Below are 26,301 nucleotides of genomic sequence, written 5' to 3'. Positions count from 1 at the left end.
CAAGTCATTAACTCCTCAGCACTTTAGCCAACCTGAATTGAATGACTTAGTAAGAATGACATAAAAATTGTCCTTGACTTTCTGAATTATGAGGAGCATAACTGGATCATTTGTGTGGATCTTAAAATGATAAATTTTTTGCTAGGACAGCAGAGAGATTTCACGAAGTATCCTTGCTTTCTGTGTTTGTGGGACAGCTGAGCTTGGGAGAAACACTGGACACAGAAGGAGTGGCCAAAACGAGAAGCTCTGGAAGTAGGGATGCAAAATATTGTGAATGAACCTGTAGTTAATCAAGACAGAATCATTTTTCCCTCACTTCACATCAAACTTGGCTTAATGAAGCAGTTTGTTCAGGCTTTGAATAGAGAGTGAATGCTTTCAACATATTATTTCTGCTTTTCCTGCCTTATCTTTCGAGAAGATAAAAGCAGGTGTATTTGATGGACCTCAAATTTGATGGACCCTCAAATATGACGAAGAATTTGCCAGGAAGATGAATAAGGAGAAGAAAGTAGCATGGCAGTCTTTTGTGGCAGTTACAAAGAACTTCCTTGCCAAAAAAAAAAAAAAAAAGCAGAAAATTATGAACTTCTGGTTCAAAGGATGCTGTTGGCTTTCCGCGACATTGGATGTAACATGAGCATTAAGATTCACTTCCTGAAGAGTCACCTTGATAAGTTTCCTGAAAATCTTGCAGCTGTTAGTGATGAGCAGACTACTGCTGGAGCATCAAATGAGATTTTCCTCAACAGGTACACAAACACAAGAGCTACAAACACAAATTTTTGCCTGAATAGAATTTAAATAAGTTTTGCGCAAATTTTATAATTAAAATAAGTATTTTAATATGTTCTATTTTGAAATTGTAGACAAATTCTGATGCAATCATCTTTTAGTATATTAGTGTATTTACTGCATTTTATAAATTATTATATTTTCACAAAGATGATGCCCAAGAAGACATTCTACTTCATTATGTTAAACTAAATGTTGAAAATTTTACAATAAGATGAAAATCTAAAATCTTGAATTGCAAAAAAAATTGTAGCTTACAGAGAAAAACTAATGTCAGATTTGAGATCAGCACACTCGAATTAGGTAAGGACAAGTGTTTTTGTGGATGCAACAAAAATTTTGTTCCCCAGTGATATTAAACAGACAGGAACATCTAAATTTAGTTTTCTACCTAAACAATTAAACTAGAAAATAAACTGAAATTATACTTGTATGACTGAGAATATAATCCTGAAATAGGATAAGTATAAAAACACTAAATTTGCAGAAATTACTTTACATAGTTTGAAATTATAATAAATGAGCATTGATTACTTATACATTGTAAATATGATTTGAAAATTGTTGAACTATTTAAAATATTCCAATATTATGCCCTGGGTGGATAGCTTAGTGGTTAGAGCATCTTCCAGATATGCAAAAGTTGTAGATTCCACCCACCAGCAAGGCACATACAGGAACAGATTAATGTTTCTGCCTATCTGTCTCTCTGTCTCTCTCTCTCTCTCTTCCTCTCCCTCTAAAATCAATAAGTAAATTTTTTTAAATTCCAATATCTTTATTAAATTTAAAGGACCTTGAGTCATTCCAAGGACTTCATTTGCATATAGTTAATATTGTATGTTCTATCTAACATAAACATTTATTATATTTACAGTTCCATTTTAAAAATATGATGGCTTAATCACTTTAAGTCTGAAATATTTGGTATTTTAATCTGCCTACTTTAAATAAAGAATGTGGCCCTGGCAGCATGGCCCAGTGGATAGAGCATGGGCCCAGCATGTGGATATCCCCGGTTCAATCTCCAGTCAGGGACATGAGAAGCGACCGTCTACTTCTTTTCCCCTCCCTATCTCCCTTCTCTCTCTTCCTCTCTCACAACCAGTCACTCCATTGTTCTGAGCATGGCCCCAGGTGCTGAGGATAACTCAGTTCATCCAAGCATCAGCCTCAGGCACTGAAGATAGATGGGTTGATTAAAGTAGTGGTTCCCAACCCCACGGGCCATTTGGTACCGGTCCACAGAGAAAGAATAAATAACTTACATTATTTCCATTTTATTTATATTTAAGTCTGAACGATGTTTTATTTTTTTTAAATGACCAGATTCCCTCTGTTACATCTGTCTAAGACTCACTCTTGACGCTTGTCTCAGTCACGGGATACATTTATCTGTCCTACCCTAAAGGCCGGTCTGTGAAAATATTTTCTGACATTAAACCGGTCCATGGCCCAAAAAAGGTTGGGGACCACTGGATTAAAGCATTGGCCCCAGAAGGGTGTTGCCAGGGTGCATACAGGAGTCTGTCTATCTCCCCTCTTCTCCCATAAAAAAAGGAGGAGGGAGAGGAGAAATAATGGTTTTGGCCAATCAGTATTGAGGTACAAAGATTCATGACCAAAAGCCCAAGAATGGGTTTTCTCATGGAGTCCTTAATTATTATGCCAAATGGTATGTTGTGTAATTTTAAGGGGGAAATGGCTACATATAGCTTTTGTTGAATTCTCAAAAAGATCAGTGATTCCACCACCCTACATGTAGTTAAGAATCACTGAATTAGAAAAACGACTTAGAAGTAAATGATCTTTGCTAGAACCTTCAGATGTGATTATACCAAATGGAAAGATAATTTCACAAGCATTAATAGATAGGGAATTTAGTCTGACCAGGTGTGTCACAGTGAATAGAGCATTGGACTGGGATGCAGAAGACTCAGGTTCGAAAGTTCGAGCTTGACTTGAGTGTGGGCTCATCTGGCTTGAGCCCATGGTCGCTGGCTTGAGCATGGGATCATAGACATGACCCCATGGTCACTGGCTGGAGCCTAAAGGTCGCTGGCTTGGGCCCAAGGTCATTGGCTTGAGCAAGGGGTCACTTGCTCTGCTGTGGTCCCCAGGTCAAGGCACATAAGAGAATGCAATCAATGAACAACTAAGGTGCTACAATGAAGAATTGATGCTTCTCATCTCTCTCCCTTCCTGTCTGTCTGTCCCTCTCTCTGACTCTCTGTCTCTCAAAAATAATGACAAGAAATTTAAAAGGTGTGATAGATAAAACTGATCATTGTCAATAGACTTCACATTATTAACTTTTCCTTTCTAAACCTTTGGAAAATGCCAACTACCATGTTTTGCAGATATTATAAATCTATAGTCATGATTTTAGCAAGTTTGAATGACTTGATTAATATAAATAACTTTATTTGTTTAGTTTACTTTGGAAGCATAAATCTGAAATTCTATTGAGTATGTAACAGATATCTCCACCCACTCATGTAACAAAATTAAAAAATGAATAAAACTTTAAGTTATATTATTTCAATGAAAGCAGCATACTAGAATGCAAGACTGCATTTTTTACTGCAAATAATGTTATAGCACGTTTTATCTTATCAATAGAGGCAAAACTAAAGATTGTCTATTATACAGTAAATGTATAATGAATGTTTAACACCACAAAGAAAGGAAGGTAAATTTTTTCAATCCTGATAGAGTGTTCTGTCTTTGATACAAGCCTGACGTGAGAAAAATGAGATAATAATATGAAAATATCAAGGCAAAAGGTTATTAAACGGCAAAGAGAACAAGAACCCGTAGTAATTATCTACATTATTGAGGATTAGAAATAAAATTAAGTGACCTGAAGAGATCAGTGATAATTAGAAATATTTCTAATAACGTGATAGCCGGAAAATCAATCTGTATTTTCTAACATTTTCTAATAAAACATTAGAAGAAATAGGACATTTATTGGCTTTAAAAAAAAGATTTTTCATATAATTAAGTTGTACCACATATACAATTCACTAAAAATCAGTGTTCTTCTTTAAGGAATACTCAAAATAAACGTCATTCATTAAAATTTTCTATGAAATAAACTGGATTTTAAAATATTTAATATAGACTTCAAAATAGAGAAAAATCTATAGAACTCACTGGCCCAAGATGATTTGATCCTGCCTCTTGCCTTTCTTCTCCATCTTCTTTATCCAGACCCGGAGGAAGACTAGGGCTGAAGGCCATGAGGTCGGTCTTCGGTGGGCCCTCCCGTGGCCCCTCCCCAGAGCACACCCTCTGCCGCCTCTCCTGCGAGTACGACCAGCTCCCCACCGCGCTGGAGCACACCAGCATGGGCTTCCCCGGCGCGCATGCGCTCTCGGTGGGCGGCGCTGAGCACCGCAGCGCCGTGTACAGCAGCAGCGTGAGCACCAACAGGCTGGACACCGCGCAGATGGCGATGATCAGATACACGTTCACGTCCACCAGCGCCGCCTTTGGACCCATGATCCCCGACGACATCCGCGACGAGGCCTTTGGAGCCTGGCCGCTGTCCACCAGCGACAGCAGCACGGTGGCAGTGGCGGTCAGCGCCGGCTCACCATGGTCCTTCACCAGCACCAGCAGGCGCTGGCGCGGCGCGTCCGCCTCCTCCAGGGCGCGCGTCGTGCTGATCTCACCCGTGTACAGCCCCACGAGGAATGGGCTGCGGGCACCACCTGCCATCGGCTGCAGCTCATAAGACAGCCACGCGTTGTAGCCAGAATCCGCGTCCACCGCGCGCACCTTCGCCACCATCTGGCCCGCGCCCACTGTCCAAGACACCAGCTCGCTCACTGCGCCGCCCTTGCTGCCTACCCCAGGCGGCAGCAGCGCGGGCGCGTTGTCGTTCTCATCCAGCACGAACACCTGCAGCGTCACGTTGCTGCCCAGAGGCGGCACGCCCGCGTCGCGCGCGCTCACCTGGAACTGCAGCAGCTCCAGCTCCTCGTGGTCCAGAGGCTGCAGCGCGTACACCTTGCCGCTGTCCGCGTGCACCGACACGTAGCTCGACAGCGCACGCTCGCCCACCCGCCGCTCCACCAGCGAGTAGGACACCAGCGCGTTCTCCTGCGCGTCCAAATCCAACGCTGACACCGTGAAGATGTGGCAGCCGGGTGGGTTGTTCTCCTTCACGAACACTGTGTACTCGGGCTGCGCGAACGTTGGCGCGTTGTCGTTCACATCAGCCACCTCCACGGACAAACTGGCGGTGGCTGACAGCGAAGGCGAGCCTCCGTCCCGTGCTGTCACCACCAACTCATAACTCGCTACGCTCTCCCGGTCCAAAGCGCTGTCCAGCACTAGTGAATAATAGTTCTTGAATGTGGGCATTATCTTGAAGGGAACTTTGGGCGTTAGAGAACAGATCACCTGTCCGTTGGCACCAGAGTCGCGATCGGATACACTAATCAACGCAATGACGGTACTAGGTTGAGTGTCCTCTCGTACTGGGAGAGACAGGGAAGTCACGGTGACTTCAGGAACATTATCATTGGCATCTAGTATTTCTACCCAGACTGTACAATGACCTGCCATAGGGGGATTCCCCTTATCTGTGGCCTGTACTTCAATTTCATAAAACTTGTTTTTTTCATAATCTAAAGTTCCATTGATCCTCACCTCTCCATTATTTTCATCTATTGTAAATAACGATTTTCCATTGGGCTTAACCGACAAAACGGAGTATGTTACCTCCCCGTTGACTCCTTCATCTCGATCTGTAGCGTTCAGTTTTATCACAAACATTTCTTTGGTTGCGTTTTCCATTAATCTCACCTTGTATTCTGATTTTTCAAACTCTGGATCATTGTCGTTAATATCCAAGACGTGGATGAAAAGCTGAACCGTGCCACTTAGCTCCGGTTTCCCCCCGTCTGCAGCCGATAGTAGCAAACTAATTTCCGGAGTTTTCTCTCTATCCAGAGATTTTTTTAATGCAAGTGACAGTCTATTAGTCTGCTTAGTATTTGATGGCAATTCTAAAGAAAAATACTCATTTTGACTTAGTTTGTAAGTCAATCGAGCATTCTCTCCTATATCCGCATCAGAAGCGCCCTCTAGAGGAAAATGAGAGTCAGGTTGCTTAGCTTCAGGTATCAGCAGCTTTTGTTCTCTGAGAGAGAACACCGGCGGGTTGTCGTTAATGTCCTTTACCTCCACCTCCACATGGAAAACCTGTAGCGGCCTCTCCACGATCACCTCCAGGTGGATGCTGCACTCCGCGCTCTGCCCGCACAGCTCCTCGCGGTCGATCCGAGAATTCACAAACAAAATGCCATTCTGCAGATTTACCTCTAGAAGGTCCCCGCGTTCTTTGGACGCCACCCGGAACAGGCGCGGCACCAGCTCCGCCAGCTCCAGCCCCAGGTCCTGCGCAATGCGTCCCACAAAGGTGCCGTGTTTGGCCTCCTCGGGGACCGAGTAGTGGACCTGGCCGCTCCCAGCCTCCCAGAGTACGAAGAGCAGGAGCGACAACAGCAGTTGCTGAGTGCCCAGTCCCCTTTTTTGAAACCCAAACATCGCATACAATATTGACCTGCAAAATATGATTCTTTACACTTACAGTACCGGAGACTCTAGTTTCGGCTTAAAAATCTTACTGAATTTTTGAGAAGTTTCAAAGGATCCGTTAACGTTAGCGACCGGCATGATGGAGTCATTTTGTATAGGGAGTTCCTGGATGGTCAGACCAATCCTTGAATGAACTATTTCCACTAAGTAAAGAGCGACACCTTGTGCCTGAAATTGTGAGTACTGTACACTATATTCAATTCCACAGAATTTTACTTAAAAAGAAAATAAATAATTCTCATTGGTTCATGCTACCTTAATAACCCCAAGATATTGTTTTCAAAGTGCTTACTTCTGGAATATTCAGATTTTGAGTCATATTAAAATTGACGGTATTGGGGCAATGGCGTTTTAATCTTGACTAACTTAAAATTGAAATGTTTGTTCCTAACTTTAATTTAAAATTATAAAATTATTGTTTTACTTATCTACATATATAATATATAAAGAGATCAATTCTAAGAATAGCTTCATGAAAAACTATGGTTAAACACTTCCTAAAGATATTGTTTCACATATAAAATTATCAAAATTGAGTTGTTTTACTTCTAGTCTCCCTTGTTACTTTGGCTGCAAGGAAACTCAAAGACAAAATTAAAATTTTAGTAACATCTATTTAGTCTTTAAGTCCTGCACATTGTGATTCCATTTATGTGCACTTGCCTTCTAATCATATTTTTTTAGTTCTGATTTTTTATTATTTATATTTATGATCTTGTGAACACTGTATATTCATTGGAGAACATAAGAAAAACAAAAATATATTTTCAAATTTGGTAGCTTAAAACATAGAATTCACAAGGGAAAAGTTTATCATTGTAGGTTAAATTTATATTTTATGTAAATTTTATATTTTCATGTAAGTTGCATTGCTAACAGTATAATGTGAAGTATCTAAAGGACAATTTATGCAATGGTGTCAATGATATAATAAAAGTCATCTTTCATTTTTTAGCATGTTTTTATTGATTAATTTTAGAGAGAGGGGAAGAAAGAGTTGACTCGTTGATCCACCCATTTCTGCCTTCTTGGTTGATTCTTGTATGTGCCCTGACCAGGATGATGCTCTTACCAACTGAGCTACCCAGCCAGGTGACAAAAGTGATTTTATAACTGTAGAATGAATTTATCATTCAATAAAATAAATAAAGATTGCCATGAAAACGTCTATACTATATTGGTTTTTCCAAGTCAACTACATTGGGTTTTGTATATCTTGTTAAGACATATTCATGAAATGGCTGGCCTGCTTCACGTTGAAAGAATTTGGGGTTTAAGATCATAAGTTTTCCCAAAACAAGGAAAATAATTTCTTATTATATCTCCCTCATATGCCTAATGGTGCACTAAAATAAACAAATAATTTAACCAAATGGCAAATGACTTTAATGTTTGTGAAAGTTCAATTTCATAAAATATTAAGTGGAAAGTAGAAATTGTTGGTGTGAATTTTTATTGCCTGGAATTGTAATTTGGTTACATGTCCTTTGTGTTTTCATATAGCCTTGAGCAGTGGTTCTCAACCTTTCTAATGCCATGACCCCACAATACAGTTCCTCATGTTGCAGTGACCCCAAACCAAAAAATAATTTTTGTGGCTACTTCATAACTGTAATTTTGCTACAGTTATGATTCGGAATGTAAATACCTGATATGCATTATGTGTTTTCCGATGGCTTTAGGCAACCCCGCCGGGGTCGCGACCCACAGGTTGAGAACCGCTGGCCTTGAGACTTAAGGGTGGGGGAAGAGGATACAATCGAAGTAGAGAGTCAAAGTGATTCAGAATGTATTCTTCTTGCTTGAGTATTTGGTTGTATAGTTTTGATGATTCATCTCCAATCTAAAAATATTACAGTGACATATGAAAAAATTACTAGCATATTTATTTGTTAATGTTTTTCTTTTCCTTGAATATATATATGTATAAATACACAGTGGATCAAAAGTAGGCTTACAGTTGTTTGTATGAAAAATAATACAATAATTAATAAATAATATACAAGAAGATACTCTATTTTGTGTAATTACAACTCTGTACCTACTTGCCCCACCTGGTATTCTATTTCCAATTTTGAATTTTGTTCCACTTTTTTCTTTTTCTTTTTTTTCTTTTTCTTTTTTTATTCAGTGTGAGGAGGGTAGGCAGAGACAGACTCCCTCATGCACCTTGACCAGGATCCACCTGGCAAGCCCACTCGGGGGCAATGCTCTGCCCATCTGGGTCATTGCTCTGTTGCTCAGCAACTGAGCTCTTCTAAGCACCTGAGGTGAAGGCCATGGAGCCATCCTCAACACCCAGGGCCAACATGCTCCAATCAAGCCATGGCTGCAAGAGGGGAAGGAAAAGAGAGAGAAGCTACAGTGGGAGGGGTGGAGAAACAGATGGGTGCTTCTCCTGTGTGCCCTGACCAGGAATCAAACCTGGGATATCAACACACCAGGCCGACACAATACCACTGAGACAACCAGCCAGGGCCCCACCTTTTTTCAAATTTTCCCTCTTCTTGATACTATTATTCTGCTGAAACTCATATTAAAGTAAATGAAATTTCTTTCTTTAAAAACTAATAAAGCAGACTTGCCACCTTTTATGACATTGAATTATGTTATACTTCTGTAAAACAATCAGTCAAATGGGCCTCTAATTAAAATATAACATTACACCAGATAACAGTATGTTTAACATATTTGAAGCCTAACAGATTTATTTTGGAGAAAAAGGAAGCAACAGACCTTCAACCACTTCATTATGGAAATAGAGATGTGGCATGTAATGTGGAGTCTTCAAAGGTAGATAGAGATATGGACATAAGAAAGTTTACCCAAGGGCAATAATGTTATATGTCTAAATTAAAACCAGGTGTTAATTTAAGAATTACTTTCCAGTGATGTGGTATGTGAGAGAGAGAAATGGGAGGGGGAGGGAGAGAGAAGAAGATGGTCAGGGGAGAGGGAGAGAAGAAGATGGTCACTTCTCTTGTGTGCCCTGACCGGGAATCGAATCCCAGCTGTCCATTTTCCAGGCCAACACTCTATTCACTGAGACAACAGCCAGAGCAGAGAAATAAACCTCTTTTTTTAAATTATTATTAGTAAGTGAGAGGCAGGGAGGCAGAGACAAACTCCTGCATGTGCCCTAACCAGGGTCCACCCAGCAAGCCCCTTACCAGGTGATGCTCTGCCTGTCTGGGCAGCTGCTCCGTTGCTTGGCAACTGAGCTATTTTAGCACCTGAGGTGAGGCCATGGAGCCATCCTCAGGGCCTGGGGCCAACTTTTGCTTAAATCATTTGAACCATGGCTGTGAGAGAGGAAGAAAGAGATAGATGGGGGAGGAGGGAGAAGTAGATGGCTTCTTCTACTAACCAAGAATAAAACCCAGGACTTCCACACACCAGGGCTGATGCTGTACCACTGAGCCAATCAGCCAGGACCAGAAATAAATTGTATAGTCATTATTGGAAATCAAGAGGTTCTTCATAATCAATAGATTATAAGTACTGTTCAACACTATATTAACAAAATTATAGTATGTATACTCAGTGATGTTCACTCTGTCCTGTAATGGCTTATTCAACTATACCTAGCTTTTTGATCACAGATTAATTTGTTCAAATGACACAAATCTCTCAGACAACAAGACTGAAGAAGACTGAATCCTGAAAAACCTAAACACATTTAAAGATTTTCATGGGGAAAATATACCATTAAGACTGTATTAAAATATGCAAATTTATAAACACTTATTTGATCCTTTATTGATGTTCTGGATCCCAGGAATAATCATACTACCACTAATATTTGTCAAAAACAGTATCTTTATTCACCGTGTTAAAAGAACAGGTCATTTTCATGTGTCATTTAGCTTCAGTGTTCTGCAGACTATAGTCTTCTGATTTTTCTTATATAATGATTCTTATTCATATCACTTCAAAAAACTGATCCATAGTCCTTATAAGATAACTCTTAATTATTTATCAATTGAATAATATAAGTACCTATCTCAATGTGGCATTAACACAAATGATAACAGTCATCACAAATTCTTTTGAGGAAAAAAGTCCTTTAATAACATAAAAATCTTAATTCCTACATCATTGTACAGAATTAATCATGAAGGCTTTTTTTCTAAGCAAAACAGAGAGGAGGATTCACCTGTATATGCTGTTCCTGATTTTCCTAATCAAAACTATGTCTGATCAGAGAAAAGATTTATGGAAGAAAGCTCTACAGGGAATAAAAGAATGAGTCTGGAATCTAAAACATATCATTTGAATATCATCTCTATCTTGTATGGCAGTGGAAAAGACAGATATCTGACCATCTCTAATATTATCTCTTTTTTTCTTTTTTTTTTAAGAATTTTTTTGTGGGGACGTAGGGGCAGTTGTCTGTTTTCTTTTTATTTATTTATTTATTTATTCATTTTTTTTTAGAGAGAAGAGAGAGAGGGAGAGAGAGAAATAGAGAGAGAGAAGGGGGGAGGAGCTGGAAGCATCAACTCCCATATGTGCCTTGACCAGGCAAGCCCAGGGTTTCGAACCGGCGACCTCAGCATTTCCAGGTCGACACTTTATCCACTGCGCCACCACAGGTCAAGCTAATATCATCTTTAAAATGTGGATAGTCACATGAAATTCACATGCTGTTGTAAGAATTAAATTATTTATTTTAAGCCCTTCACATTCACACCATGTCTAACAAATAGAAATAGCTCAAACTGTGTTGGTTTATTATTGTTAGCAATCAATGTTTGCTCTTGGTATGTTCTATAACTAAGGATAGAGACAATTCCAGCCTGACCAGGCAGTAACACAGTGGATAGAGTGTTGAACTGGGAAGTGGAGGAACCAGTTCGAAATCCCAAGGTCGCAAGGCTTGAGCGCAGGTTCATCTGGTTTGAGCAAAGCTCACCAGCTTAAGCCCAAGGTCGCTGGCTTGAGCAAGGCAAGGGGTCACTCGTTTGGCTGTAGCCTCCCCCCCTCCGTCAAGGCACATATGAGAAAGCAATCAATGAACAACTAAGGAGCCACAATGAAGAATTAATGCTTCTCATCTCTCTTCCTTCCTGCCTGTCCCTCTCTCTGTCTCTCTCTATCTCTGTCACACACACACACCACACACAAAAAGACAATTCCAGTATAATAACTAGGACATGGCTTTTCCTTTCTGAAGATTTTTTTAAAATTTTTATTTACTGATTTTAGAGAGGAAGAAAGAGAAAGAGAGAGACATTGATTTGTTGTTGTCCCCATCCATACATTCTTTGGTTAGTTTTTGTAGGTGCTGTGACTGGAGATCAAACCCAAAATGATGGCTGTCAGGGTTATGCCATAGCTAGCTAAGCTATCCAGCCAAGGCTTCTGAAAACTTCCTAATGCTCATCTTCATGGAAATCATCCTAAATTTTAGGCAGAAAATGACCACTAATGCCTTCTCAGCATTTCTATTAACTTCACCTTATCTACTATAATATGGTTCTCCTTCATATGTAAATTATCACATATAATTTACTTTTTCACACAATTCAATTAAAGGGTCTCTAATTTGTATACTGGAGCCAAAAAGAAAAATAAAAAAACTTCCATATTATTTGATTCACAACATTACAGCTCTAAATAAAAGTTCTCTGTGATCTTTCTAAATAAAATTCACACAACTGTAGCTTTGTAGAAAAAAAATAAGTGCTTGCATCAAATGTATCTTAAGTATACAATGTTAAATTCTAAAATGCAACCAATGGCACCATTGTCGAGTACTAGTACCAAGTGGAAGTTCCATGATTTTCATGCTGAAATTATTTAAAGCAATGTCATTTTGAAGATCAAATGGCTTGGTAAACACAGGCAACAGTATCACACTTCCTCATACATGACAAAACAAACTCAAAGCACAAATAAGTATGAATTTTTCTACCCTAAAATATTTCTACTCAGCCTCATGGGAGATACCATGAATTGAAAATATATAAGTAATCAATGCTCCAAAAAACTTCCAAATAAAATAGAGGAAGTCAATAAATTAATCTGGAGGAGAACAGCAATGGGTTCAACAGGAAATTAGCAGAACTAATCTTTTATTAGAAAATAAAGGGGAAAATATCTATCTAGAGCAACTGAAGACTATGAAGAAAATGAGCTTGAAATATGGAGAGATTAAAGACCAAAATAAGTAAAATCATCCCAAAAGTCAAGGAGAAACTCCACCCACTATCTGAAAAAAGCATATTATTGATTATAAAGAAACAAAATAGTTTATAAAATAAAGCCACCTCATCCACCTATGTTCATTACTAAAAGGTAAACTTATGGTTTATGGGAAGGTAAGAATTTAAACATGTTTAAACTCAATTTAACTAAATTATAAAATTATCACAGTAACTTCAAATGCATAAACATAATGAATGGAGAACACCACTTAGAATAAGAAAATAAATAGGAAGAATGAACTTACTGCAAATTGAGAAATAAAGATTTGAGCCTTGCCCACATCTCCCATTTCTCATCAATAAACCTTGCCTCCTTCCTGACTTAAACTTATGCATTTACAGAAGCTTCAGCCCTCTATTTCAGCTATTACTACTCTTATTATTTCTACCAACTAATATTCCTGGTGCGTTCATGAAGATTGTTGTGAAAACGAATAAAAATGGCTGGACTTCCAGTGTGCTTTAAAATAAGTCATTGCAAGAAAAAGGCCAAAACAAATAAATGAAGCAATAAACTTTACTGTAATATGTTGGAGAACTACTGTGCAATTGGCATGAACAAGCATTAAATACATCCCAAAATTACTGTACTTACATTCCCGCAGACCTCCTGTTGCTCTCCAGTATCTCCAGAACTCGAGCCAGTAGGAATACTAGGACTGAAGGCCATGAGGTCGGTCTTGGGCGGGCCCTCCCCAGAGCACACCCTCTGCCGCCTCTCCTGCGAGTACGACCAGCTCCCCACCGCGCTGGAGCACACCAGCGTGGGCTTCCCTGGCGCGCATGCGCTCTCAGGAGGTGGCGCCGAACACCGCAGCGCCGTGTACAGCAGCAGCGTGAGCACCAACAGGCTGGACACCGCGCAGATGGCGATGATCAGGTACACGTTCACATCCACCAGCGCCGCCTCGGAGCTCGCGGCGCTGAAAGACGCTTGCGACGAGGTCTTCGGCACCTGACCACTGTCCACCAGAGACAGCAGTACAGTGGCTGTGGCTGTCAGCGGCGGCTCTCCATGGTCCTTCACCAGCACCAGCAGGCGCTGGCGCGGCGCGTCTGCCTCCTCCAGGGCGCGCGTCGTGGTGACCTCGCCCGTGTACAGACCCACGCGGAACGGACTGCGCGCACCACCCTCCGCCGGCTGCAGCTCATAAGACAGCCACGCGTTGTAGCCAGAGTCTGCGTCCACCGCGCGCACCTTTGCCACCACCTGGCCCGCGCCCACCGACCGAGACACCAGCTCGCTCACTGCGCCGCCCTTGCTGCCTACCCCAGGCGGCAGCAGCGCGGGCGCGTTGTCGTTCTCATCCAGCACGAACACCTGCAGCGTCACGTTGCTGCCCAGAGGCGGCACGCCCGCGTCGCGCGCGCTCACCTGGAACTGCAGCAGCTCCAGCTCCTCGTGGTCCAGAGGCTGCAGCGCGTACACCTTGCCGCTGTCCGCGTGCACCGACACGTAGCTCGACAGCGCACGCTCGCCCACCCGCCGCTCCACCAGCGAGTAGGACACCAGCGCGTTCTCCTGCGCGTCCAAGTCCTGCGCGGACACCGTGAAGATGTGGCAGCCGGGTGGGTTGTTCTCCTTCACGAATACCGTGTACTCGGGCTGCGCGAACATTGGCGCGTTGTCGTTCACATCGGCCACCTCCACGGACACGGTAGCGGTGGCTGACAGCGAAGGCGAGCCCCCGTCCCGCGCGGTCACTACTACAGCATATTCGGACACGCTCTCGCGGTCCAAGGAGCTGTCCAGGACCAGCGAGTAGTAATTTTTGAAGGTGGACACCAGCTTGAAGGGGACGTGGAGTGTTAATGAGCAGGTCACCTGCCCGTTGTCACCGTCGTCTAAGTCGGTTACACTGATTAGGGCGATGGTGGTCCCCATTGGAGCATCCTCATGAATAGAAAGCAATGGTGAAGTCACTCGCAATTCCGGAGCGTTATCATTGATGTCCAAGACTTCAACCAAAATTGTGCAGTGAGCAAACATTGGGGGATTTCCTTTATCCTCAGCTTCTATTTGAAGCTTCCATAATTTTGTTTCTTCAAAATCTATTTTTCCATTCACTTTTATTTCTCCATTGTCTGAATCTATGCGAAAAGTTGCTTTGGTATCAGCGGAAACATCAGTTGCAAGGGAATAAAGAATATGGCTATTTGAACCCTCATCTAAATCCGAGGCATTAAGTCTAATAACCAGTGTACCATTCCTTGCATTTTCCAGTAATTTTACACGATGGACTGCTTTGTCAAACACTGGGGCGTTGTCATTTGCATCCATCACTGTGATCTGTAACTCTACTGCACCTGTCAGCTCAGGTTTGCCCCCATCTGTTGCTTTAAGTACCAAGAGCAGCTCTGAAGCGACTTCCCTATCTAAAGTTTTTTTTAGTACCAGTTGAAGTGGTTTTACCTGATCGTCGTTGGTTGGTATTTCCAGCGAGAAATACTCATTAGGGCTTAGGCTGTAAGTCAGCAGAGCATTGACCCCAATGTCTGCATCGGAAGCGCCCTCTAGTGAAAAATGAGAGTCAAGAGCACTAGTTTCAGAAATAAACAGATTTTTCTGTGTCGCTGGGAATGCAGGCGGATTGTCGTTAATGTCCTTCACTTCCAGTTCCACATGGAAAACCTGCAGCGGCCTCTCCACGATCACCTCCAGGTGGATGCTGCACTCCAGGCTCTTACCGCACAGCTCCTCGCGGTCGATACGAGAATTCACAAACAAAATGCCATTCTGCAGATTTACCTCCAGAAGGTCCCCGCGTTCTTTGGACGCCACCCGGAACAGGCGGGGCGCCAGCTCCGCCAGCTCCAGCCCCAGGTCCTGCGCGATGCGTCCCACGAAGGTGCCGTGTTTGGCCTCCTCAGGGATCGAGTAGCGGACCTGGCCGCTCCAGCTCTCCCGAGAAGCGAGAAGCAGAAACAAGAGCAGCAGAAACCGGGCTCCTTGGTCACCTGATTCTGAAGCTAACATCATGCCTTGATTCTGGTTAGTAAATTAACATTTTTTAAGTAGAAAGATGTTCTTTTGCGATTTTTTTTTTTTTGAGTCTTTCTTTCTGAGATCCCAGGTGATCTTAGCAATATGGGTGTGTTTATAATCTTTTAAAGCTCCGGAAAGGTGGAGAATCATTCTGGTCCTGGGAATAAGCGTAATTGTCTTTGTTAAAAATTATTCTCTCCTTGGAGAACAACGACATCCTGTGGCTCAAAATGGAAGTACATTTGCGTTTATACTAGTATTTCTTTCGCTTCTATTGCTTCTTCCGTGACTCCTTCAAATTGGTCTGTTTTTCTTTGTGGGCCTTTAATTTTTCATATATTTCTTGTAGGTGATCACATGCTCCTTAAAGGTGGTTTTGTCTTATAAATTAGAATTCCAAGAAGAGTTTTCTCTTGCATATCGACATCTAAGAGAATGTACTACTGCACATCTATATTATTATATGAAGATGAAAACCCCATATTGTAAGTTATTAGCGATACTGTTTTTTTAGACTTATAAATTGATCATTTTGGAATCGTTTCTTACTTAGTTTACTCTATTGCTAACATTCTATAATTTTATATTGCTTAATACCTATACTATGTTAAATTATTCTAAACATTTAATCCCGTTGTGTAGAGGTTAACTCAAGCTGCAAGTTCTCTAATTTTTCTCTAACATAATGGTATTTTAAATCAGTGCTGATATATAAGTATGTAAGTAACTTATCAGTTTACCCAAAGATTTCATTGCTTGGTTGTTAATGAATTTAACAAGTACTGATCTCCTGAAATACAAAGTATACCTATCTTTGTCTCATTTTAAAGCTTTTTTCCAGTTCCTGTATCTGCTCTGGATGAATGTTGTTTTCATCCGGAAGGATAAGTTAAATTTGCATCATATCCATTCCTATTTATAAAGATAATCTCTTTCTAATTAAAATTAAAACCCACCACTGAATTAGGAATTCAAGTTATATTTGTCTATTTGATTATACCTATTTTAACCCAGAATTTGTTTAGGAGACAGACTAAAGGGTATTCTGCATCTCATTCATTCACTCTATTTCCTGTTTTCATCTCAAATACAAAAAAAAATGGATATTTTCATAACTGTTATCAGTTGCAGTAAAGTTTATCAGTGTTCTATTTTGTGTGTTTGTGACAGAGACAGAGAGAGTCAGAGAGAGGAACAGATAGGGACAGACAGGAAGGGAGAGAAATGAGAAGCATCAATTCTTCGTTGTAGTTCCTTAGTTGTTCATTGATTGCTTTCTCGTGTATGCCTTGACCGGGGAGCTACAGCAGACTGAGTGACCCCTTGCTCAAACCAGCGACTTTGGGCTCAAGCTGGTGAGTTTTCTCAAACCTGATGAGTTCGCGCTCAAGCTGGCGACCTCGGAGTCTCGAACCTGGGTCCTCCATGTCCCAGTCCGACTCTCCATCCACTGCACCACCACCTGGTCAGGCTCAGCATTGTATTTTTTTTTAAGGAAAATGTTTTAATCATTCCCAATGCTGTTAAGGAACCAACTATCCAATATCTGAAATCCTCCACTAAAATGGCAGCCAGTGAGAAAATCCCAAATTTTTCTACTAAAAAAAATGTTGTAAATGGATACCCAAGGGAATCTAAGGCTTTATGTAAACATGCCATCCTCGTTTTAAACACTTTTTAAAGTGCTGATTCAATGACTTGTGCCAAAGATTTATAATTAAAACTACTTTTAAATCTTTTTTTAATTGTGAAAGCCATAAATTCAGGACCAACATATTAGCCTAGAGAAGGGCAAGGAAAAAAAAGCAAAACACTTTCTTGGCACAGGAAAATAACTAAATTCAGAAAAAGGCATTATTAGGAAATAAGCCTCATTTGCTAGTTAAAATCATTTAGTCCCTTGGGAATGACTCTGTGCTGAAGTACCATTTTATTTTTGGTTTAAAGGGTTGCTTCATTAATTAAGTACATATTAAAGATAATTTTTAAAGCTCCAAATTCCAAAGCTATCATATTGCTAAGTAACCCTAGTATGTCAATAAAGCTAAGGGTTGGTCACTCATCATGACAGAGACTATCAAAAACACTATACCACCAGAGCTAAAGAGTATGCATGATTTGCCTCATTTAAACATCATTAATAAAGAACCTGATTATAAAAATAATGGACTAATTTTTTGCAAAATGTTAAAAGCAATCCTTGATTTGAAAAAAAATTGTTTTTGTCCAGAAAAGTCTGTCATTCTGCATTGAATAGGAAAAACACTGTTCACAAAGTTTTAAAGAAGACTTATCTCTGTAACAGAGCCAGAGGAAGACAATGTCAAATTAAATCAGAAATATTTGTCTTTGCTATCTCTTAACTTCTCATTCTGAACTAACTCCTCATTTTCTCTCCTTTCTGCATGTCCTCTGCCATAGACTTTAAGATTATTATGCTGCTGAATAAAATCTTAACTTGTTATGTTAATATTTCTGTGAATACTTGTACTTTTAAATAAAGCATGTCCAAAAAGGTGCAAAGTAAAACAAATGGAACCAAATTGGTAAGCATACAATTCTATGTTTCACTAAGAGCGGATATCAAGAGTTATCTTTAGACAAGGCTTTTCTTCAGAGGCACAGTAACATGAAGGTGTGAAAGAGAGGACAGATACAAGAGGAATGAATTCTATACACAAATTTAAATGCTCTACATAACTATAATATCTAAAAGTTGGAGACTGACAATTAAAGTATTAATTTTGAAGGCAATGCCATACTTAAATTCCTACCACAATTCTCTTTTCTTGTGTTCCTAAACTTGAATAAAGATGTCAAGCTTTATTGGAAGCTATTTATGAAGCACATAGAGTAAAAATTCTGGCTACATACAGAAAGAAAAAAGTAACTTCTAAAAACCAGAATCAGAATGATAAACAAGTTGCATTGCTATTTGATAATGCTGAAATGAATTAAAAATTTTAAATAAAATTATAGATATTAGGTAACAAACAATTTCAAAAAGGTATAATCAATAGCATAGTGTTGGCCACCATGCAACTTACTTGTCCTGCATTTCTGGTTCTACATCATCTAACACAACCCTGTTTAAGGCGACTAGAGATGTTATCAAACTAAATTGCACCCCTATGATATCAAATCAGTAGAAAACATCCTAAGATGATAATTCCATTTTCTCTCCAAACCCCTAATATTAATTTAAATGAAAATAATCATTTTCAATCTTCTCAAATTAAAATTAATTCTCTAATGTTCTTCATTAAAAAATATAATCATGACTACATCCTCAAAGTGGAAGAGCTAGTACTTGAATATCATAAGCAAGTCCTCACTCTGATAAATGAGTAGATGAAAACTAATGAATCAAATTATATAAATAACTATGAAACTTTTTCTGCTGCTAAAATAAGTAATACACACTGACACAGGTATCATCACTCTGAAATAAAATTTAAAAATATTTAAGCTCAAAACAACTTAATTCCATAAATTACAACATTTTTCTGAATGGACTTCCAATCTGCTTAGTGCACTAAGAATAAAATATAAATATTGAATATTAAAGATATATTATGCATTATGTCATATTACACTATACATGATCATTACTTAGGGAGCAAAAGGCACATATTTACCATAAAGAAAATTGATCAGATCAATTTTTTTGTTACTGTAACAGGGTCATTTTAAAATTTAGATTTGAAAAGTAAGCAAACTTGTGAATTAAAGTACTAACCTACAAATACCTATAACATTTAAAAAATAATAGTTTAAGTAAAAAACTACAACCAACATTAAATGTTTGTATTTAAAAATACAAATAAATTCAGGATAAATAGCATATTTTTAATAGTGAAATATCAAGCGAAAGATGATACACAGAGTAATATAGAAAAATATGAAATGAACTTTAAAATAAACTGTTACAATTGGAATTACTAGATATATTTAAGGTATTATAAAAATATGCTATATAGATTTTTAAAAAGATATTCCATACTTTGGTTTCTCTTCAAATCGCATAAATCTTTTGCCTTTTACAAAAAAAGATATTCCAAGACATGTATTTGAGGGGGGAAATGGTGAAATAAAATATTATTTACAAAACAAACTATGAAAATTAAAAAGTAATACCCACCTTCCTAGAGTGGTCCTCTCCAGTAGACTGTTCTTCCACTTCCACTACTGGAACTGGACAAGGTGGAAGGCTGGGGCTGAAGGCCATCAGGTCTGTCTTGGGGGGACCCTCCCCAGAGCACACCCTCTGCCGCCTCTCCTGCGAGTACGACCAGCTCCCCACCGCGCTGGAGCACACCAGCGCGGCCTTCCCCGGCGCGCACACGCCCTTAGTGGGCGGCCTGGAGCACCGCAGCGCCGTGTACAGCAGCAGCGTGAGCACCAACAGGCTGGACACCGCGCAGATGGCGATGATCAGGTACACGTTCACGTCCACCAGTGCCGACTCAGAGCTCACAGCGCTGGAAGATGCTCGCGACAAGGTCTTAGGCACCTGACCACTGTCCACCAGGGACAGCAGCACGGTGGCTGTAGCTACCAACGCGGGTTCTCCGTGGTCCTTCACCAGCACCAGCAGGCGCTGGCGCGGCAAGTCCGCCTCGTCCAGGGCGCGCGTCGTGCTGATCTCACCCGTGTACAGCCCCACGCGGAACAGGCTGCGTCCACCACCCGCCATAGGCTGCAGCTCATAAGACAGCCACGCGTTGTAGCCAGAGTCCGCGTCCACCGCGCGCACCTTCGCCACCATCTGGCCCGCGCCCACCGTCCGAGACACCAGCTCGCTCACTGCGTCATCCACTCCGCCCGCCCCAGGCGGCAGCAGCGCTGGCGCATTGTCGTTCTCGTCCAACACAAACACCTGCAGCGTCACGTTGCTGCCCAGAGGCGGCACGCCCGCGTCGCGCGCGCTCACCTGGAACTGCAGCAGCTCCAGCTCCTCGTGGTCCAGAGGCTGCAGCGCGTACACCTTGCCGCTGTCCGCGTGCACCGACACGTAGCTCGACAGCGCACGCTCGCCCACCCGCCGCTCCACCAGCGAGTAGGACACCAGCGCGTTCTCCTGCGCGTCCAAGTCCTGCGCGGACACCGTGAAGATGTGGCAGCCTGGCGGGTTGTTCTCTTTCACGAACACCGTGTACTCTCGCTGTGTGAACGCCGGCGCGTTGTCGTTCACGTCGGCCACCGCCACGGACACGCTGGCGGTGGTCGACAGAGATGGAGAGCCCCCGTCCCGCGCCGTCACCACCAGCTCATAGTTCGGCAAGCTCTCGCGGTCCAAGCCGCTGTCCAAAACCAGCGAGTAGTAATTCTTGAAAGTGGACACCAGCTTGAAGGGGCCATGCGGTGTTAGGGAGCAGGTCACCTGCCCGTTGACGCCAGAGTCACGGTCAAACACGCTGATCAAGGCAATGACAGTGCCCACCTGAGCATCCTCTCGCACAGGAAGAGACAGAGAAGTGACAACCACCTCAGGCGAATTGTCATTTTCATCCAGGATTTCTACTAGGACGGTGCAGTGACCAACCATAGGTGGGTTTCCTTTATCTGTAACATCTACATGAATTTTGTAAGTGTTACTATCCTCAAAGTCAATGATATCATTTACTCTTATTTCTCCCGTCCTTTCATTCATTACAAATTTTCTTCTTATGCTCGGTGTTATCAAAGAGCTAAATGAATATATCAGTTCTCTGTTCATTTCTTCATCTGCATCAGAAGCATTTAGCCATATTACTAACGTTTGCTTTGGTGAATTTTCACACAACTTAACTTCATAAATGGATCGGTCAAATATGGGGGCGTTATCATTGGCATCCAACACCAGGATCAGCAGAGAAACAGATCCGGTAAGTTCGGGTTTTCCTCCATCACTTGCTGTTAATAACAGCAGAAGCTGAGGATTTTCTTCACGATCCAGCAATTTTTGTAGAACAAGTACTGGGAATTTGTCTTTGTCTTTTTTGTTTATAATATCAAGAATGAAAAACTCATTTGGACTGAGTCTGTATGTAAGCATTGCATTTTCTCCAACATCCGCATCAAACGCGCCTTCTAGTGGAAATCGAGAGTCAAGCAGTCGCAATTCAGGTATTGAGAGCTTTTGCTGTGAAACGGAAAATACGGGGGGGTGGTCGTTAATATCTTTGACCTCCACCTCCACATGGAAAACCTGCAGCGGCCTCTCCACGATCACCTCCAGGTGGATGCTGCACTCCGCGCTCTGCCCGCACAGCTCCTCGCGGTCGATCCGAGAATTCACAAACAGGATGCCATTCTGCAGATTTACCTCCAGAAGGTCCCCGCGTTCTTTGGACGCCACCCGGAACAGGCGCGGCACCAGCTCCGCCAGCTCCAGCCCCAGGTCCTGCGCGATGCGTCCTACGAAGGTGCCGTGTTTGGCCTCCTCGGGGACCGAGTAGTGGACCTGGCAGCTCCCGGTTTCCCAAGATGCGAGGAGGAGAAGCGAAAGCAGCAGATGGCGGGTTTTCAGGCCGCAGGGTCTGTAGAACAACATCATACATACCTTTCCCGTTTTACAAATTTATGAATCAGCTCGCTGGAAGACTCACACGCTCTAAATTTTCCTGTTGGATCTCTTACATTCAATTTTATCGAAATGGCTGAGATGTCAGAATGAAGTTCTTTCCTACTCCTTAAGAAACATAGGATTATGCCTTTGTTCTAAAACCCATTTTGTGGAAGACAGCGACATCCGGTGGCTTAATGTGTAAGTACAATTCCATTAATTAATTATTCTTTGATTCAAATCTTTATTCCCACCATTATTTCATATGATACTTTAATTCTGCAAGGGGACAGATCAGCGGCAGGAGGCCCCTTCACCAGGAGCCAAGCCCTGCAACCAGACCTTCATGCTCATGACTCAGAGGCACAGCCACTTCCAACACAGTCACATGCTCTAACACATTCACTCCTGTACCCCTATACTTGCCCCAGGGTCCTGCTGCCCTCACGGCCTGCGGGAGGAGTCTAAACACCTGTCCTCATCCCTACCAGTCTTTCTAGTGCCCAGGGAGCCCATAGCCCCTCTTGGACTTCTGGGTCCCTGAAGGGGGTCAAATGGGGAGGACTGTGCTCGAGGGCGGGGATGGCCTCGGTGGAGGTACAGGGCACTCCATGGGCTCTGGTGGGTGGGGGGCTGAACAGGAACCTCGAAAAGGGTGAAAACTTCAGGGGGCTGGCAGGGGTCGGGGCTCCTATTGAGGCATCTAGGGAGAGCAGCTTGGGCTGGAAGAAGCCCTCTTTGATGCTGACCAGGATGAGGGCGCCCTGAAAGGCCTGGTTTGAGCTCTCACTGAGGGCCTTGTTGTCCAGACTGTCCACTCAATTTTTACATATTTGAATCTATATGAATTGTCAAAGCCTCACAATATGTCTCTTTTGTAAAAAATAACAATTATTGTCCATTGCTAATGCAAATCCCTAGAAAATGCAGTCTTAGAGATTCTTAGAAAATTCTTTCCCTAACCATGATCATCATTTTTCATTAGCTAAGTTTGAAAATATCTTTAATATCTGTATCATAATGAGTGTACTCATATTTTGTTGGATACAAACATGTATCTTCACTTTCTGACACTTAATTCATTTCTTTGTCTTTGAGATTAAATAAACCTAATCAGACACTAATCTCAAGCATCAATTCTCTTTGAGGTGTTTGCACATTCTAAAAGAGAACACAAGCTTCAACATCGGAAATTTCTTCATTCTGATTTTTATTATTCAACTTAATAATTGTGTGACTTGGGGAAAAGAATTTAACCTCTCTCGGTATCAGTTCCCACTTTTATAACGTTCAGATAATATGATGGTTGTGAAAATTCAGTGCCTAGAATAGTACCTTAAGGAGAAGAAATGCTTCATAAATAGTGATTATTCTCGGGCTTCAATTTAGCCACATTTATTTTCATAAAGCTGAAGACCAAAATCGGTCAATTGGGGAAATTTATTACCAATAGAATATTATCCCTCTACAATGCCTTCACTACTGCTACTGCTCAGGCTGAGTTGAGGTTCCTGTCTTTAAGAAAACATTAAAAGGTTTATTGAGAAATTGTCTATAAGGTGAGACATTTCACTTCTTTATATACATTTTATAGGAGCAAAAAGAGCCTTAATTATAATTACAAATAAAATAATTCAAAAATATGTTATTTCTACTTTCATAACATCTACTTTCTTTGTTATACTTAAGCTTTTCAAATACCCAAATATACAGTTTTGAAATTATCTAATAATTTTTAGTGTCAATAAAATTTTTCATCATCACCTGTCATAAAAATACTTTTAGAATCAAATATTCATTAACTTAAATTCTCCATTAATATATGTATGCTACTTTAAAAACTTAAAGTTTCTCTTTTTCCAAAAAAGGATATTTGGCCTTCTCCAAAGGTTAATTTCTTTAATGGTGTTATGATTTATAAAAGAGATATTTTTAAGAAATTGATCATTTTGAACTCACAGATGTCATTTAAGAATGAAAATAGAGTGACATTTATGAACAAGAAAAATGACAGGAATAAGGTAACTGGGTTCATTGACTTATGTGTGCTACTAAATTCTCTTTTTATACTTATTTAGAATGACTCGGATGTCAAAGTCCATTCAAATATTGATTTTATGGACATGTTTTCTTTGAACATATGTACCCTGATTTATTTATGTCACCCCATTAAAATTAATAAAATTTTTAAAACACAAATATTGATTTTAAGAGTTACTTTTCTTATAAAGCATAAATAAAAATATAATGAGTTATTCATCCATCCACAATACCAATGTTTATTTTAGCTACTATCTTAAAATAAGTTATCAATGATTAATTATCCCAACATAAGGTAATGACATAAACTAAACTACATTCCTGTTAATACCATGTAATAAACGTCTGAAAAATAAATATCCAATAATGAATAGAAAGTAGGGAGATGCTAAATTACATCCCACCATATTTGATAGAATTGGATTTACCAAGCACCTCATAGGGCTATTGTATCTAAAAGTTCAGTTGGATAAGAATCACCAGAGGTGATGGTTAACATGCAAATTTGTCAGTACCACTTATTTCAGAAATTGTGACGTGAAGTCTAGGATCCAGAAAGACTCCACCTGTTGCTAATGCAGTTGGCATGATCAAATCTAAAAATGAGCTGACCACAGGCCCCAATTTGCCTGAGATATGCTATATTAATACTGTGGTCTTGTATACTTATTTACAGTGCTCTGTTTACTCATAAAAGTGTGGTAGTTGCCTTATATTTATACTTTAGTTAGCCCTATCTAGAAACCACAATGTAGAGACTGGCTTCATCATTGTTTAATGATTCTGGTTTGAATTGGGGAATACTTCCTACAGAAGCACAGAGGGACAGCTATTAGGCACAATACTAAACTAAAGTTTCTTCTATGCTCTCATTTTTATATATTGAATTTCCAAGCTGTTTTAGTTTATACTTTTTAAAATGTATTGATCTTAGAGAGAGAGAGAAGGAAACATCAATTTGTTTTTCCACTTATTTAGACATTCACTGGTTGATGCTTGTTGTGCCCTGACCAGGGATTGAACCCACAAGCTTGGTGTACCAGGATGATTCTCTAACCAGCTGAGCTACTGGGCAAGGGCCCAAGCTCTTTTGAATCCTAACCTTCCTAGATCCCAATGTACTCATACTTCCTGATGACCAAAAAGATAAATTCATTACTAAGTGTTCACCTATGCTCTGAAATTTTGCATATGATGACAGCTCATATTCTGGGAGAGAATCAAGATTAATATAAAAGAATAAATTACCAATTATATCAATACAGCATCAATAATAAAGAATAAAATATATAATTATAGAATAGTAAGTACTTAATAAATAATATTAGCTCTAAGAAATTAAATGTGGGTTTTGAGGGACAATGACCACTGTAGCATTCCTTAATCAATATAACTTATGCAAATACCTCAGCCCAACTTCAAGTAACATATGAAACCTGGGGAAAAAGTGCATGGACAGAGATATTTGAAAGTGTCTAGATTTAAGGTGAGTTGTGTTGACATACATAGACAGGTTTTAACTGAAACTATTCAAGTTTTAAAAGAAATAAAAATTTAAAAATAGATTGTTTTGTAGCATATACCACACATGTGTTTTACAGAATAAAATAAAAATTACTGAAAGATTTTCTTTAATTTTACTTGCATTTTCATGGTTATACTATTGTGGCTCTATTCCAGAGGCCACTCTGCTCTTGTTCCACTAAATTTTTCATTAAGAAACACATTGTAAAAGACAACACAATTTTTAAAAATAAAATATCTCAATAGGAATATCTATCATGTCAGCAAAACTCAACATAAGTACAAAGGAAGTTTAAAAAATATAAATTAGAAAAAGAAAACAAATGTTTTAACTAACAACAGAATGTGAAAACCCATCAGCTTGAAAGACAATCCACAGTTCAGGAAATATAGGTTTACCATGCAGTGACTTTAAAGCTGTATCATCTAATGTCCAGGTTTCTGTCTTTTGGAACATTGAAAAAGAGTAAATACTCGTATAAATGAGTATGGATAAATTTTTTTAATTCCAGGGTATTAATTTCAAGAGAATTTACAGTGTAGAATATAGGTGAATCTTTAATGCCCAAGCACTATACCATTAC

General features: G+C 40.4%; 1 protein-coding gene across 8 annotated transcripts in view; it reads right to left on the bottom strand.

Annotated features, from left to right (window-relative positions):
* The window catches only part of LOC136333502 (protocadherin alpha-11), a 269,335-nt gene that overhangs the window by 178,605 nt on the left and 64,429 nt on the right, over positions 1-26,301 (bottom strand). Inside the window, exon 1 of one of the 8 annotated variants that reach the window (XM_066272726.1) lies at positions 19,748-22,193. The exons of 5 other annotated variants lie outside the window; for them this stretch is intronic. In XM_066272726.1, coding sequence (XP_066128823.1) covers positions 19,748-22,144 — 2,397 coding nt within the window. In that variant the 5' untranslated portion in view covers positions 22,145-22,193. Of the gene's footprint in view, positions 1-3,957; positions 6,481-13,215; positions 15,598-19,747; positions 22,194-26,301 lie in introns of those variants that run through there. 2 more of the 8 variants (XM_066272732.1, XM_066272725.1) reach the window with 2 other exon arrangements.

This window comes from Saccopteryx bilineata, chromosome 4, assembly GCF_036850765.1.
Source record: "Saccopteryx bilineata isolate mSacBil1 chromosome 4, mSacBil1_pri_phased_curated, whole genome shotgun sequence".
In the NCBI taxonomy this organism is placed as follows: Eukaryota; Metazoa; Chordata; class Mammalia; order Chiroptera; family Emballonuridae; genus Saccopteryx; species Saccopteryx bilineata.
The sequence above is the reverse complement of the archived record's forward strand: the minus strand, read 5'-3'. Positions and strand labels throughout refer to the sequence as shown.